Source organism: Ornithorhynchus anatinus, chromosome 13 (genome assembly GCF_004115215.2).
Source record: "Ornithorhynchus anatinus isolate Pmale09 chromosome 13, mOrnAna1.pri.v4, whole genome shotgun sequence".
Classification (NCBI taxonomy): Eukaryota; Metazoa; Chordata; class Mammalia; order Monotremata; family Ornithorhynchidae; genus Ornithorhynchus; species Ornithorhynchus anatinus.
The window spans coordinates 10,170,115-10,186,093 of NC_041740.1; the positions used below are offsets into that span (position 1 = coordinate 10,170,115).

A 15,979-nucleotide genomic window follows, 5' to 3' on the forward strand; every position below is an offset into this window, starting at 1 on the left:
ACACTGCTTCTCACTTGCCTTGCTGAATGATCTAGGGTAAATCGCTTCACTTCTCTGTGCCTCAGTTACCACATCTGTAAAATGAGGATGAAATCCTCCTCCATCTGACTTAGACAGTGAACTACATATTGAGACAGGGACTGTGATCAACCGGATTATTTTGCATCTACCCCAGAGCTGAGTACAGTACCCGGCACATAGTGAGCACAAATACTATTAAACAAATTACACTAGATTGTAAACTCCTTGTGAGCATGAATCAGTCTACCAACTCTGTTTGGTACTCTCCCAAGCACTTAGTACAGTATTCTGCACACAGTAAGCACATAATAAATACCTTTGATTACAGCAAGAGGCTGATGAGCAACTCACTTCAGCTGGGTGTTGTAAGGTTACTACTTAGCCCTTCTCACTTCGAAACTCCTACATTTATTTATACAATTTATTTATACAATTGCCGAATTATACATTCCAAGCGCTCGGTAAAGCGCTCTGTACATAGAAGCGCTCAATAAATACTATTGAATGAATGAATGAATTTAGGCCCATACTCAGAAGTATGTAGAAATACTCAATTGTACATGGAATATTTACCTTTTTGTCTATCTTCCCCTTTGTTCAGGTGGCTTGCAGGCAGGATACTGGACTTTTCCTTGTTTGGTACTTCTGCAAAGCATACTTGTGTTTTGCATCCAGCAAGTACTCAATAATGCACCTGTAGATGATAATAATTATTATTACGATGATATCTAAGTGCTTACTATGTACCGAGCACTATTCTAAGCCCTGGGGTAGATACAAGGTTAATCAGATTGTCCCACGGGGGGCAAATCGGGTTGGACACAGGCTCATAGTCTCCTTCCCCATTTGACAGATGAGGGAACTGAGGCCCAGAGAAGTGAGGTGTCTTGCTCAAAGTCACACAACAGACACTAGCCATGCTGCTTCATGCTGCTTGTAGATAGTAGAGTACACATTAATTTAGGACCTCTCCTTTAAAATGCAAATTAGCAGTTTGCACCTAACACCTGGCTGATTTTTATACTTCTATTAACAGCACTTTTTCTAAAAAAAAAAAACCACACGGGGTAACAATCTTGGTGAGCTTTTTTTTCATGGCTTCAGAATGTAGAAAGTCAAACAAAAATAGGTAGGGGAAAGAATGCTTATCACCTAAGAAATTGATCTGCAGAAGTGACCTGTAATCATTCCATTCCAAGAAGCATTCACATGACCTTCCCTTGAAAGTAGCAATGAAAAGTATGTTGTAATGTGTACAGGTTGATGTTAAGCAATAGTAATTAGCATTTCTATTACACAAGTTGCTCTTCTCACATATATATCACTACAGTTGCTCATGACAGCAAATGTGGTGATTACATATTCAGCAGTGAGTTATTATGAATACATTTATTAAGTCGTTGGTACTGTCTAGTTACCTTCCCCAAAGCACCCCTAGACCCTGCTATTGCCTAGACTATTTACAGATATCATCTATTAAAACATACAGACAAGGTTTTCCATTTTCGCCGCTACTAAACCTCTCAACATTATATTGGACTCTAGGTTATAATAATGATTAGGTTTTCCTAGGGTTAAACTTTCAACAACAGGCCCGCTATCTGCAAACGCCAGGCTGACATGCATTACTGGAATTCTGAGATTGTGACAACTTTAAAAGGTAATCCCTTCCATTCAGTCTTAAACAAGTCCTCTTGAGTTGCAGTCTGTTGGAGTAACTCAATTCCTAGGAAAGTACAATGTGTGTGGAAGATCATTTAAGATTTAGTGATGGGAAAAGCCCATGGATGGACAAAAAGCCAGCAAAGCCCGAGTTGTCTTGAAAAAGATTCAGGAAAGGCCGAGGGAAGGGTTCCCAAAATTCCAACACAGACAGAGAACCAGGAGTGGACTTGTTTCTCTAAAAGATGTTACTGGGGGCAGCAGATGAGGTCGACTGTACACGTGTAAACTCACGTTATGATTCAACCCGTCCACATGAGAAGCAAAGGGACGGTCCTGTGGAAAGACCACTGACTGGGGAGTCAGAGGACCTGGATTCTAATCCCACTTGCCTGGTGTGTGACACTGAGCAAGTCATTTAACTGCTCCTTCCTCGTTTGTAAAATGTGGATTTGATCTCCCTCCCTCTTACACTGTGAGCCCCAGGTGGGACATGGACGGTGTCTTATCTAAAGATCTTGCATCTACCGCTCACTGTTTGGCATATAAACACTTAAATACCATTCTTACCGTCAACACTAGTTCCCGTGTTTCCTATATTCCACAAAGAGAAAAACTCACCATAGACCTATGGAATACAATTTTTCCAGACCCCTCCCCCCCGATCTTTTTTTTTCCCTCCCACTAAATCTCACTCCAAACCCTTAACTTCAGGGATGTTTTTCCTGGGTCGCTTTGGGTCCTGTGACTTGACTTACTGCTGTTGATTCTCATATCTTGCTAATCACTTATTTTTCCCCAGAGGGTATCGTCCCTCTTTCTCACAGAGTTTTTGTGCATCTTTTGTCTATCTGTCAGCTTGGATTGTAGCTCACTGAACAGGCTCAACATTCTGTACGGCATCCAGGCTGCTCCTGGCATGAATCCGAACCCACTCCACCTCCTCCTCCTGACCCATTTCTTCGTCTACCACTTTCCCTTCCGAGGATTCCTGCCTCTTTGAAAACCCCGTCTCGTTCTCTTCACTCTCTTCTTCTCACCTTCTCGCCCTGCCCAGAAAATTAATCACTGAAACCAAAAGCCTCAAGTCGCAAACCTCTTCTGACTTTGGCAAGAGACGTGTTAGCTAACCTGTCTCTTTCAGCCCGTCACCTCCTTAGGCACAGCAGCACGCTGTTGATGTGAAAACATTCTGTACCGCAAATTAGATGACTCAAAAAGCTTCTTGCATGATTTTAGGGTCAAGAACAAGCATCGACCCTTCCTTTCCTCTCACTCCCTGGATGTGCATCTTCCTTAGCTTGGCGGATTTCCCCAGTGGAGATGGGAAACCGGCCTTGGATTTGGATTTGCTCCCGATATACGGGGGATGCCCTAAAAGGGAACAGTTTAGGAAGGCGGTACTCTATGTAGTCATAATAATAACGCCATTTCCAGCTTTTCTCTCCCTCCTCACTCGTTCCTTTAGAAGAGGTGGCTTGTCGTCAGCCCCAGGAGCCAGAGGAAAGGGGCCTGGGGCCTAGGCCCACGTGGGCCATTCTGGGACCCCTCCACTTGACCCTCATATCACTGATGGCGGCAAACGTTCTCAACCCTTCCCCTTCATTCGGTCGTCTTTATCGAGCGCTCACTGTGTGAGAAGCGCTGTCCTAAGCCCTTGGGGAGAGGGCCCTAAACCAACAGACACATCCCCGCCCATGGCGAACTCAACAGCGACTGGTCCTGGGAGGGGAATTCCCCAAGGATACCTGGGTCCCGGAAAAACCGTGACATCTCCTCCCGTGCCAGTCCAGGGACTGGCGGACATTGCTCGTGAGCCAAGATGGGTGGAGGGGGAAGGGAGGAGGAGGAGGAGGAGGAGGAGGAGGAGGAGGAGGAGGCGACCAAGTGGCGACCTGCGCCTCAGCACGCAGCCTGGCCTGGGCCGACTCCTCCCACCTCTGCGTGGGTGTGTCTCTCTCTGGGTGTGTGTTTTTTGTAATCATAATAATTATGGTATTTGTTAAGCGAGCACTGAGCACTGATCTAAGCGCCGGGGTAGATACAGGGTAATAATAATAATAACGTTGGGATTTGTTAAGCGCTACTACGTGCCGAGCACTGTTCTAAGCGCTGGGGTAGACACAGGGTAATAATGGTTTTTGTTAAGCGCTACTACGTGCCTAGCTCTGATCTAAGCGCTAGTGTAGATACAGGGTAATAATGGTTTTTGTTAAGCGCTACTACGTGCCTAGCTCTGATCTAAGCGCTAGTGTAGATACAGGGTAATAATAATAACGTTGGAATTTGTTAAGCGCTACGGCTCTGCCACTTGTCAGCTTTGTGACTGTGGGCAAGTCACTTCTCTGTGCCTCAGTTCCCTCATCTGCAAAATGGGGATGAAGACTGTGAGCCTCACGTGAGACAACCCGATGTCCCTGTATCTCCCCCAGCGTTTAGAACGGTGCTCTGCACATGGTAAGCGCTTAACAAATACTAACATTATTATTATTATTACTATGTGCTGAGCACCGTTCTATAGCGCTGGAGTAGATACAGGGTAATAATAATGATAATATTGGTATTTAAGCGCTTACTATGTGCCGAGCACCGTTCTAACTGCTGGAGTAGAGGGTAATCAGGTTGTCCCACGTGAGGCTCACAATCTTAATCCCCATTTTACAGACGAGGTAACTGAGGCATCGACAAGAGGCGGAGCCGGCATTAGAACCCATGACCTTTGCCTCCTAAACCCGAGGCTCTTTCCCCTGAGCCGCGAGATTGTCCCGCGTGGGGCTCGTGCTTTTTTAATCCCTGTTTTCCCAGAGGAGGTAAATGAGGCCCAGAGAAGTTGGGCGACTTACCCAAGGTCACCCAGCAGACCAGGTGTGTGTCTCTGGGTGTGGGGGGCCGTCGGCCTCCCCCGTTTAGGCCGGGAGCCCGTCCCTGATCAGTCCAAGCGCTCAGTCCCCGTAGTAGTAAGGGCTCAATAAATGCGACTGAATGAAGGAGTGAATGTGTGTGGGTCCAACACGCATTAGAGAAGCAGCATGGCTCGGTGCAGAGAGCACGGGCTCTGGAGTCGGAGGAGCCAGAGGTCATGGGTTCGAATCCCGCCTCGGCCGCTTGTCAGCTTTGTGACTGTGGGAAAGTGACTTCTCTGTGCCTCAGTTCCCTCATCTGCAAAATGGGGATGAAGACTGTGAGCCCCACGTGGGACGACCCGATTCCCCTGTGTCTCCCCCAGCGCTTAGAACGGCGCTCGGCACGTAGTAAGCGCTTAACAAATACCAACGTTATCGACACGTGCGGGGCACCTAGACTGGGCGCCCGTCAAAGGGCAGGGACTGTCTCTCTCTGTGGCCGCTCTGTCCCTTTCAAGCGCTTAGTCCAGTGCCCCGCAGAAGCGCTCAATCAATACTACTGAATGAATGAATGAATAGAGGCGGGTGGCACCGTGGGCAGCGCGGCCGCATTTTTTCCTCTCCTCCCCCGGCTCGTCCCGCCCTCTCCCGCTGGGCCTGCAGGAGCGGGAAGGGGATTGGCTGGCGGGCCGCCAGGGCCGGCGCTGATTGGTGGGCGCGGCCGTCCGTCAGGGCTGGGGCGGGGCGGGGCGGGGAGGGGCGGGCAGGGGAGGGGAGGGGACGGGAGGGGGCGCGGACCTGCTCCAGCAGCTGCAGCAGCAGGACCGGCCGCAGCAGGACCGGCCGCGGCGGCCGCAGCAGGAGGAGGAAGAAGAGGAGGAGGGCGGAGCGGAGGATGTGGTGAAGGCTGCGGGGCGCCACGCATTTCGCTGCAGCAGTCCCTGCTTTCCCGCGCCGGCCGGGCATCCACCATGGCTCAGCCCCCGGCCGACAAGAAGCTCTTCGAGAACCTCTCGGGCGCCGGCAAGGCCATCGGGGTCCTCACCAGCGGAGGGGATGCGCAAGGTACATCGCCCCAGGGGTCGACCGAGCGCCGGGGCGGGCGCCGCCCCCGAGGGAGGGGATCCCCTCCGTCTCCCCCGTTGAGATCCGGGGTCGGGCGAGGGGGTGGGTCGTCCCCGTCTGGGGCCGACTGGTCCGGGCCCAGCGCTTAGGACAGTGCGCCGCACCATCGGGCCATCGGGCCATCGGGCCATCGGGCCATCGGGCCATCGGGCCATCGGGCCAACGGGCCAAGCCCCATTTTGCGGAGAGCCGGACGGACCTGCCCAAGGTCACACGGCCGGCCTTCGTTGGATCGTCGTTATGGGGCGCTTACCGTGTGCCGACCACTGTAGTAAGCGCTTGGAAAGGAGCTGAGCCCCCGCGACCCGCCGACTCCCAGGGTGGACCATCCCACCCTGGCAGGGGGCGGGGATGGGGCTTCCCGGACGGCCGAGCGGGTTGGGCGCCTCGATGGGCATCCGAAGCGCTGCAGTGCGTGGGGGGAGCCTTGGAAACGCAATAATAAATACATTTCTTTTTTTTGGTCCCCCCCCCCGGCTGAAAGGCGTCTCCCCCGCTCCCCTCCGCGCCTTTTGTGCTCCTGGGGGCTCAGGGGGCGAAGCTGCCGCTGCTGCTGCCCGGGCGAGGTGGAAAGAAAGCCTCGCCAGCCGCCCGAGAGACAGATATAGAACAGTGCTTAGCACATGGTGAGCGCTTAACACATGCCCTCGTTATTATATATAAAGAGAGAGAGAGAGAGATGGGGCTTCCAGGCGGACACCGCCTCATTCCTTCCCGGGAAAGGGAAGGGTGATGAAATAGAGAAACGCTCGGGGACTCCTGGCGCCTCTACAACTCGGTCACCAGCAGCGCTTAGGACAGTGCTCTGCACCCAGTAAGCGCTCTATAAAACGATTGAATGAGTACATGAAGGAGGCTTCGGCCTCCTTTGGGGTCGGGGTCCCGCCTGGGGAGGAGGAGGAGAAGATGATGGTGGTGGTGGTGATCATCTTGGTGCATTGCAGGGGGCCGCCGAGAGGGCCCGGCTGGCTTGGCACCAGTTTCTGGGAGGTTGCCAGGCCTCCCTCGATAGCCTAGAAGCGTACATTTTTTGGCTCGGAATGGCTTTTTTCTTTTTTCTTTTGGGGATGGGCTCTTCCTCCCCAGATCCCTCGCTTTGGAGAAAAACTTAAGGTGGAATACTAAGGATGTAAGCCCGTGATTAGACTGTAAGCCCGTCAAACGGCAGGGACTGTCTCTATCTGTTGCCGACTTGTTCATCCCAAGCGCTTAGTACAGTGCTCTGCACATAGTAAGCGCTCAATAAATACTATTGAATGAAAGGATGGTATTTCATTCAATCATTCGGTCGTGTTGAGCGCTTACTGTGTGCAGAGCACTGTACTAAGCGCTTGGAAAAGACGATTCGGCAACACATGTTCAGTCAATCATATTTATAGAGCACCTACTGTGTGCGGAGCACTGGACTGAGCGCTTGGAAAGTACAATTGGGCAACAGAGTCCCCACCTGACAACGGGCTCTCGGTCTGGAAGAAGTATATAACTGCTTACTATGTGCCAAGCAGTCAGTCAATTGTATTTATTAAGCACTTACTGTGTGCAGAGCACTGTACTGAGCGCTCGGGAGAGGCCAGTACAACAAAAAACGGACAGGTTCCCGGCCCACAACGAGCTTGTGGTCTAGAGAGGGTTTTCTGTTGCTTAGCCCTCTGCAAGCTGAGGGAGGGTCATATTCATTCAGTCGTATTTATTGAGCGCTTACTGTGTGCAGGCACTGTACTAAGCGCTTAGAATGTACAATTCGGCAACAGATAGAGACAGTCCCTGCCCAACATCGGGCCCATAGTCTTAAAGGGTCTTCTTACCTGAGTGACTTCACAGACAGAGGCACTTGGGCCTTCTCCCAGATTCCCTCCAGTCTTCGTTAAAGCGCTTACTCTGTGCCAAGCACTGTCCTGAGCGCCGGGGGAGCCACGAGGTAATCAGAAGCAGAGTGACTCAGTGGAAAGAGCTCGGGCTTGGGAGTCAGAGATCATGGGTTCAAATCCCAGCTCTGCCAATTGTCAGCTGTGTGACTGTGGGCAAGTCACTTAACTTCTCTGTGCCTCAGGTACCTCATCTGTAAAATGGGGATTAAAACTGTAAGGCCTTTGTGGGACAACCTGATTGCCTTGTATCTACCCCAGCGCTTAGAACAGTGCTGTGCACATAGTAAGTGCTTAACAAATACCAACATTATTATTATTATTATTAATCAGGATGTCCCACAGGTTCACAGGCTTCATCCCTATTTTACAGATGAGGTCACCGAGGCACAGAGAAGTAAAGTGACTTGCCCAAAGTCACACAGCTGACAAATGGCAGGGGCGGGATTAGAACCCATGACCTCTGACGACTCCCAAGCCCGGGCCATTGCCCCTAAACCAGCTGGAAGTGGCAGGGGAAGCCTCTAAGCTCTTGGAGTTCGATTCCGGCCCCGAGGGGTGGATAATGGTCCGGTGTTTAAGCTCTTACTATGTGCTTAGAGCTGGGATGGATATAATAGCATCGGATCCGACTGTGACCCTGACCCCCTCTGGGCCAGTGGGAATACTAATAATGATGGTGGTATTTGTTGAGCGCTTGCTATGTGCCAAGCACTGTTCTAAGCCCTGGGGTAGATAGAAGGTAATCAGGTTGTCCCTCGTGGGGCTCACGGTCTTCTTCATCCCCACTTTACAGTTGAGGTAACTGAGGCACAGAGGAATGGACTCGCCCAAAGTCACACAGCTGACAAGGGGTGGAGACGGGATTAGAACCCACGACCTCTGAGTGAGAATAGGTTATCCCCCATTTCCAGATAAGACTTAGAGAAGGCAAGTGAGCGGAGCAAGGTGGCACAGTGGGTGTGTCGGAGGCGTACACAGGCTCTTTCCACTGAGCCACTCTGCTTCTGATTACCTCGCGGCTCCCCCGGCGCTTAGAACAGTGCTTGGCACAGAGTAAGCGCTTTAACGAAGACTGGAGGGAATCTGGGAGAAGGCCCAAGTGCCTCTGTCTGTGAAGTCACTCAGGTAGGACCCTTTAAGACTGTGGGCCCGTTGTTGGGCAGGGACTGTCTCTATCCGTTGCCGATTAGAACCCAGGTCTTCCGACCCCCGGCCCTAGAAGGTGAGGCCGAGGGTCCCCGCCTAGTGAGCCGGGAGCCCCCTCGCCCCTTCCTCCTCCATTCCTTCATTCAGTCGTACTTTCTGAGCCCTTACTGTGTGCAGAGCACTGTACTGAGCGCTTGGGAGAGTACGGTTCAGCAGGTAATAGAGACCATCCCGGCCCACACCGGGCCCACAGTCCAGAAGCGGGGGAAGACAGGCATCACAACAAAGAAAGAGGCATCCATCTAATGAAATAGAGTTTTGGATAGGCGCACATCAAGGAAGCAGTCATCGATATGAAGAAATAGAATTATAGATCGATAGACATCGTTAATAGAAATGAAGAGGGTTATCAATCGGGAGCTGAGGGCCCAAGTGGTGTGGGGTGGGGAAGCATTAGTCCGACTGGCCCCCGGCCAGCTCCCCTTCCCCCAAATCTTCCCGAACCCACAACCTCCCTGCCCCCCGGGGCTGCACACTGTCTGTCTGGGGAGGGGATGTGGTGTGTGATTTGTGTGATGTGTGTGGTGTGTGTGGTGTGCAGGGTGTACGTGCTCGGCCGCCAGTCGCCTCGGACCCCGCCCCCTCCGGCGTCATCGCCGCGGGTACCTCCTTCTCCTCCTCCTCCTCCTTCATTCATTCAGCCGTTTTTATTGAGCGCTTATTGTGTGCAGAGAGAGCACTGTACTAAACGCCTGGAATGTACAGCTCGGCAACAGATAGACAATCCCCGCCCAACAACGGGCTCACAGTCTAAAAGGGGGAGACGGACGGCAAAACAAGTAGTCAGGCGTCAATACCATCAAAACAGAATCCTAGATATATACACATCATTAATAAAAAAGAGTAATAAATGATTTATACAAATATACACAAGTGCTGGGGGGAGGGAAAGGGGGTAGAGCGGAGGGAGGGAGTAGGAGGGAATGGGGAGGGGAGGAGGGCTCAGTCTGGCAGGCCTCCTGGAGGAGGTGAGCTCTCAAGAGGGCTTTGAAGAGGGGAAGAGAGCTAGTTTGGCAGAGGTGAGGAGGGAGGGCGTTCCGGGTCAGTGGTAGGACGTGGGCCAGGGATCGACGGCGACGCAGGCGAGAACGAGGCAGCCTGGGACCCGCCCGGGCCTCTGGCAAGCAGAAGCTGGTGACCTGAGCAGTGTAGCCTAGTGGCGAGAGCCCGGACTTGGGAGTCAGAGATAGTGGCTTCTAATCCCACCTCCACCACTTGTCTGCCAGATGACCTTGGGCACTCACTTCAATTCTCTGGGCCTCAGATACCTCATCTGGAAAAGGGGGATGAAGACTGTGAGCCCCACGTGGGACAACCTGATTACCTGGTATCTACCCCGGTGCTTAGAGCAGTGCTTGGCACACAGTAAGCGCTTAGCAAATACCATCATCGTTATTATTATTATTAATATTAGCCAAAGCCCCCCCTGCCCGTCCTGGCCCCGGCGGCGTGTCCTCGGTGGCGGGAAGGTCCCTTGTGTCAGGAGGTGGTGGGAGAAGAGCCAATGTGAGTTGCATCTGTGAGGAGGACCCCCACCCCACCCCCCGCTTTTCCATCTCCTCCCTGCCCCCCAGAAAATGAGTCGACACGCACGTAGGGCATCCTCGGAGGTGCCCACCCGCCTCCTGGACAGGGGACTGTGGCAGACCAAGACCACACACCGTCTCACCCATCGGGCTGCAGCAGGAGGTTGCCATTGCAACACATCACAACACATCACATCATATCACATCACATCCCGGGAGGGGACAACGAGGGAGCCGCAGCTGCGGGCCCTACCCCTGCCCGTGACCGCTCAAAGTCACCCGAGGCCCAGGGTGCGACAGAAAACCGACTGGGCCTCGTCCAGGCGGGTTGGGGGCATTTCATCCACATGTATGATCGGGGCGGTCATCGTTCGAGTTATCATCTCAGCTGAACCTTGAAGATGGGCATTGCTGACCGTGTTTTGCAGATGAGTGTAGGAGCAGGGAAGTTAAAGGAATTTAGGTAAAATGGCACTTGCTCTTTCCGTGGCAATGGGGAGTGGCAGCAGCTGGCAGATGCATCTTCATTACACATTGCAGAGCGGCTTACATAGTGTGGAACTTGAGTAGATTTGGGAGGAAAAAAATTCAAGACTCTTTAGGTAGTATGGGCAGGCAGATGGATTTGCATCTGGATTCATCAGTCATTCACCAAACAAAAGATCTGCATTTGTTTTTGAGAACACATTTTTAAATTATTCTAAAACATCTAGGTTTTTTTTTCCTGGCCATGAATCAATCTTTCTGCCTGATATTTTTCAAAAAGAGAAGGATTGGCAGAGTGGAAGACTTTAAAAATTAGGCTGAGGTGCCATGTGGTCGAGGAAGCCTTCATGCCCAGAAGCGTGTATAATAATGTAATAATGTTGGGATTTGTTAAGCGCTTACTATGTGCAGAGCACTGTTCTAAACGCTGGGGTAGATACAGGGTAATCGGGTTGTCTCACGTGAGGCTCACAGTTAATCCCCATTTTACAGATGAGGTAACTGAGGCACAGAGAAGTTAAGTGACTTGCCCACAGTCACACAGCTGACAAGTGGCAGAGGCGGGAGTCGAACCCATGACTTCTGACTCTGAAGCCCAGGCTCTTTCCACTGAGCCATGCGTGTATGCATCCATTGCAAAAACGCAATCATAAAACGAAAGACGGTGACTTTTAGATTAATAATAATGTTATTAATTATTATAGAGAAGCAGCGTGGCGCAGTGGAAAGAGCACGGGCTTTGGAGTCAGGGCTCATGAGTTCGAATCCCAGCTCTGCCACTTGTCAGCTGTGTGACTGTGGGCAAGTCACTTAACTTCTCTGTGCCTCAGTTCCCTCATCTGTAAAATGGGGATTAAGACTGTGAGCCCCACGTGGGACGACCTGATTCCCCTGTGTTTACCCCAGCGCTTAGAAGAGTGCTCTGCACATAGTAAGCACTTAACAAGTACCAACATTATTATTATTATTGTTAATAATGTTGGTATTTGTTAAGTGCTTACTATGTGTAGAGCACTGTTCTAAGCGCTGGGATAGACACAGGGGAATCAGGTTGTCCCACGTGGGGCTCACAGTCTTAATCCCCATTTTACAGATGAGGTAACTGAGGCACCGAGAAGTTAAGTGACTTGGGACCCCTGTTTATCAGTGCACAAGTGGAATTGCAAATACATGTGACTTTTTTTTTTAAATAGTATTTGTTAAGCGCTTACTCTGTGCCCGGCACTGTACTGTGTCAAAGTAGATAGAGGCTAATCAAGTTGGACACAGCTCCTGACCCACATAGGGCTCACAGTCTCAATTCCCACTTGACAGATGAGGTAACTGAGGCAGAGAGAAATTAAGTGATTTTTCTCAAGGTCGCGCTACAGACATGCCGGAGCTGGCATTAGAACCCAGGTCATCTGACTCCCAGGCCCGTACTCTTTCCACTAGGCCAGGTTGGTGGGAGAGTAAACTGATCATTTCCTTGCCTGTAGAGTTGTTTGAAAGCTCTCCCAAACAATCAGGAGTAAATCTTAACTACTGTGAACTTAGAGTGTGAATCCTGTTGTTTGGCCAAATACAAAGCACTATGTTTAGGTAAATAGGAGTTGTGTGGAAAAAAAACATTCATTCTTGTCAGAATTGCTGAGCTAGGCTTTACAAAGGAGCTTGTAACCCCCAGTGTTCATTTCTTGTTTTTGCTCCAAAATGAACCCCCTCCCCCCGCCTCAATTTAGCTTGGGTCCATAACTGTTTAAAGGGGGACATTACTTCTCCTCAAAATGAAGACCCAATCTGTTATCAGAAGTGTTTTTCATTCTTACAGCAAACACTTTTATGTTCAGGTTGTTTTTACCTTCCCTAGTCAAAAGCTGTACTTTGTAGAGCAAATGTAGTAAAGAATAAGTATCCGTTTGTTTTTTTAACAAGGAGAGAGCCTTTTGTGTCCAGGGAATTATAAAACAATGTACTGCAAGCTAGAACTTAATGAACTTAATCCAGCCACTATCTCTGAGGGACAAAGACCTTGTTTGTTAAATTGGGTTTCCTTTCATTTCCACCAAAGCTAGCACAAACCCTGCATTGCAGGAAAGTGTTTCTTGAGGAGGAATAACCCTAATTGCAGGAGCACTCTTGTGGAATGATAATGGTGGTGATGGCACGATTTGCTGATGGATTTCAGGATAGAACAGTCCAGGCATGCCCTTGACTCCCCCCTCTTTCTTTCCTTCTCTCATTCAACCCACATAATCATACTCCCTCTAGACGGTAAGCTCATTGTGGGCAGGAAATGTGTTGTTTATGTTCATATTGTACCCTTTCAAGCGCTTAGTACAGTGCTCTGCACACAGTAAACAGTAAATAAGATTGAATGAATGAAATTTAATATTTCACTGAATCCTGTCTGTTCAAACTCCACAACATTGCTAAAATCTGCCCATTAGTCGCTATCCAAACTCCTACGATATTAATCCAAGCACTTTTCCTACCCCGCTTTGATTACTGCCTCAGCCTCCTTGCTGACAAGCACTCTTACGTTCAGGTTGTTTTTATGTTCCATAGTTAAAAGCTGTACTTTGTAGAGCAAATGTAGTAAAGAGTAAGTATCCGTTGTTTTTTTTTTAACAAGGAGAGGGCCTTTTGTGTCCAGGGAATTATAAAACAATGTACTGGAAGCTAGAACTTAATTAACTTAATCCAGCCACTATCTCTGAGTGACAAAGAGATAGACTAATGCAAACTCTGCCACCCAGATGATTTTTCTACATAAATGTTCAGTCCGTGTTTACTCACTCCTCCAGAACCTCCAGTGGTTGCCCATTCACCTCCGCATCAAACAGAAACTCCTTTACCGCTGGCTTTAAAGCACTCAGTCACCTTGCCCACTTCTACCTCACCTTGCTACTCTCCTACTACAACCCAGCCCAGGCACTTCGCTCCTCTAAAACCAACCTACTCACTGTACCTTGATCTCATCTATCTCACTGCTGATCTCTGGCCCCCGTCCTGCCTCTGGCCTGGGATGCCCTCCCTCTTCATATCTGACAATTAATTAATCTCCCCACCCCCTTCGTGGCCATATGGAAGGCACATCTCCAAGAGGCCTTTCCTGACTAAGCCCTCTTTTTATTTTCTTCCACTCCCTCTGGGTTCCCCTAATTTACTCTCTTTATTCATCCTCCCTTCCCAGCCCTATAGTACTTATGTTCATATCTATAATTCATTTATCTTAATGTCTTCCTCCCCCTCTAGACTGTAAGCTCATTGTGGGCAGGGAGTGTTTCTGCCATGTTGTAATATCGAACTCTCCCAAGCACTTAGTATCGTGCTCTGCACACAGTAAGCGCCCAATAAATACGATTGATTAACGTGTCCATAGTTTTTGAGTGACACTAGGGTTGATGTTGTCTGGGAACAGTAGGAAAGAAATTGCTCCTTTCTAAAATTTTGTATTTAAAGTTAATGAAATCTTTCAATTTATTTAGTCAGGAGCCCAAATTTCTCTCTTTCTCTCACTGCCACGTATCGTCCTGGAATATTCCTGGAAGGAATAGAAGGTCGTGGTGTGCCCTTTTCTAAAGCCATGCTACACTACCTGGGGATAGGGAGGTTACTAAGGTTGGCTGACCTCCCTCCTCAAACACAGTTTTGTGTATCTTGGGACCGCCAACCTGGAGCCGTCCCGGGGGAGTGGAACTAACCAGTCATTCAGCAACTCTGGCGGCCGCAACTGAAGATGCCTGGCTTCTCCCTAATGAGGTCTGGGGGCCTCTGAGTTGAGCTGACTATTTTTAGAATTGGATCGAACAGTCCTTAAATTAAAAATGAACAAAACCTAGTTTGAGCCTTCCACTGACCTATCTTCTAAGGAATTGCTGATGTTTTGCTGTTTTAGATTGGTGGGTGGCCAGCAGTTCCCTCTGCCTTGTTTCTGTCTGTCTTCATGGTCAGACCTTCGGGCCAGATAAGGGCAGGGCAGACAGACGACCAGGGCCCTGAGAGTGGAACTTGGCCTCTGACTTATGGCTGAGCCAGGGCTGTCTGTTGGAAAGGGATTAAATCTGATTCCTTCTTTCTTGGCTCCTACTGAGAGGATCTTTTCCCCTTGACATTAGGAGCGCATCAACATTAAGCCTTTTAAATGGGACGCCAGGGAAGATTTTAGCATTCAAGAAATAGTTCAAATCAAGATGGCTCCCCTGGAGCCAGATTAATTTGGTTTAGTTCCCCTTTAGAACTTCTTCCTGGTTTAGATCAGCAGGAACTCTGTAAGGCACGTAGAGGAAATGTGAGACCTTGGCCATTGCAGAGCACCGGAGCAGAGCTGAAAGTGGGAATTTTTCCTGCTTTCTGGAGACCACTGCCCTGAAACACTGCAAAACTGAGTGGCACAGTTTGTGTCTCCTTCTAGAGACCTGCCCTCCCGTTTGATAACCTCTGTCAAGTCTGCCTAGGGCACAACTGAGAGAAGCCTGAAGAAAAAAAAATAATCATGGCATCCAGGAGTCTGCTCTGTTCATGTCTGCTGGTGACCTTTAGCTCCTTTGCCCCCCTTTCTTCCTCCACCCTCTCTCTGCTTCCTTCACAGGCATTCCACTGCTTGTCTGAATTCCGGAGACCACCCTAAGGAAGTCCGGGAGAATAGCAGTAGAGTGAGGGTGGGGGGAGTAGGGCAGAGGGTGTGATGAGGTGGAGAAGGGAGAGAAGCCAAAATGCTGCCTCCCCATGTCAGACAAGCCGTCACCTCTGTAATAATAAAGATGGTATTTCTTAGTCGCTTACTATGTTAAAAAAAAAAATGTTGGTATTTGTTAAGCGCTTACTATGTGCCGAGCACTGTTCTAAGCGCTGGGGTAGACATAGGGGAATCAGGTTGTCCCACGTGGGGCTCACAGTCTTAATCCCCATTTTACATGTTCCAAGAACTGTTCTAAGCACCTGGGAAGATAGAAGATCATTAAGTCGGACTGCCCCACACAGGGCTTGTAATCTAACTAGGAGCGAGAACAGGTATTGAATCTCCATTTTAAGGGTGAGATAACTGAGGCACGAGAAAGTGAAGTGACTTGCCCTAGGTCACACAGCAGACAAGTGACAGAGCTAGGATTAGAACCCAGGTCCTTTGGACTCCCAGGCCTATGCTCTATTCACCTGACCATGCTGCTTCTCTTTCTTTGCAGTTGCCAAAAAAAGGCTGAATTGGGGAATTTTTTTTTTTAATGGTACTTAAGGGGTCTGTACTAAACTTTGGGGTGGA

The 15,979-nt window shown here is 49.7% G+C and overlaps 1 protein-coding gene across 6 annotated transcripts in view; it reads left to right on the forward strand.

Moving 5' to 3' along the window:
• The first annotated feature begins 5,333 nt into the window (after nucleotides 1-5,333).
• LOC100080281 (phosphofructokinase, platelet) overlaps nucleotides 5,334-15,979 on the forward strand; it is a 63,077-nt gene continuing 52,431 nt past the window's right edge. For 3 of the 6 annotated variants that reach the window (XM_039913899.1, XM_029077873.2, XM_029077876.2), the window contains exon 1: nucleotides 5,334-5,591. In XM_039913899.1, coding sequence (XP_039769833.1) covers nucleotides 5,498-5,591 — 94 coding nt within the window. In that variant the 5' untranslated portion in view covers nucleotides 5,334-5,497. The remainder of the gene's footprint in view (nucleotides 5,592-15,979) is intronic. The other 3 variants (XM_029077872.2, XM_029077874.2, XM_029077875.2) reach the window with 1 other exon arrangement.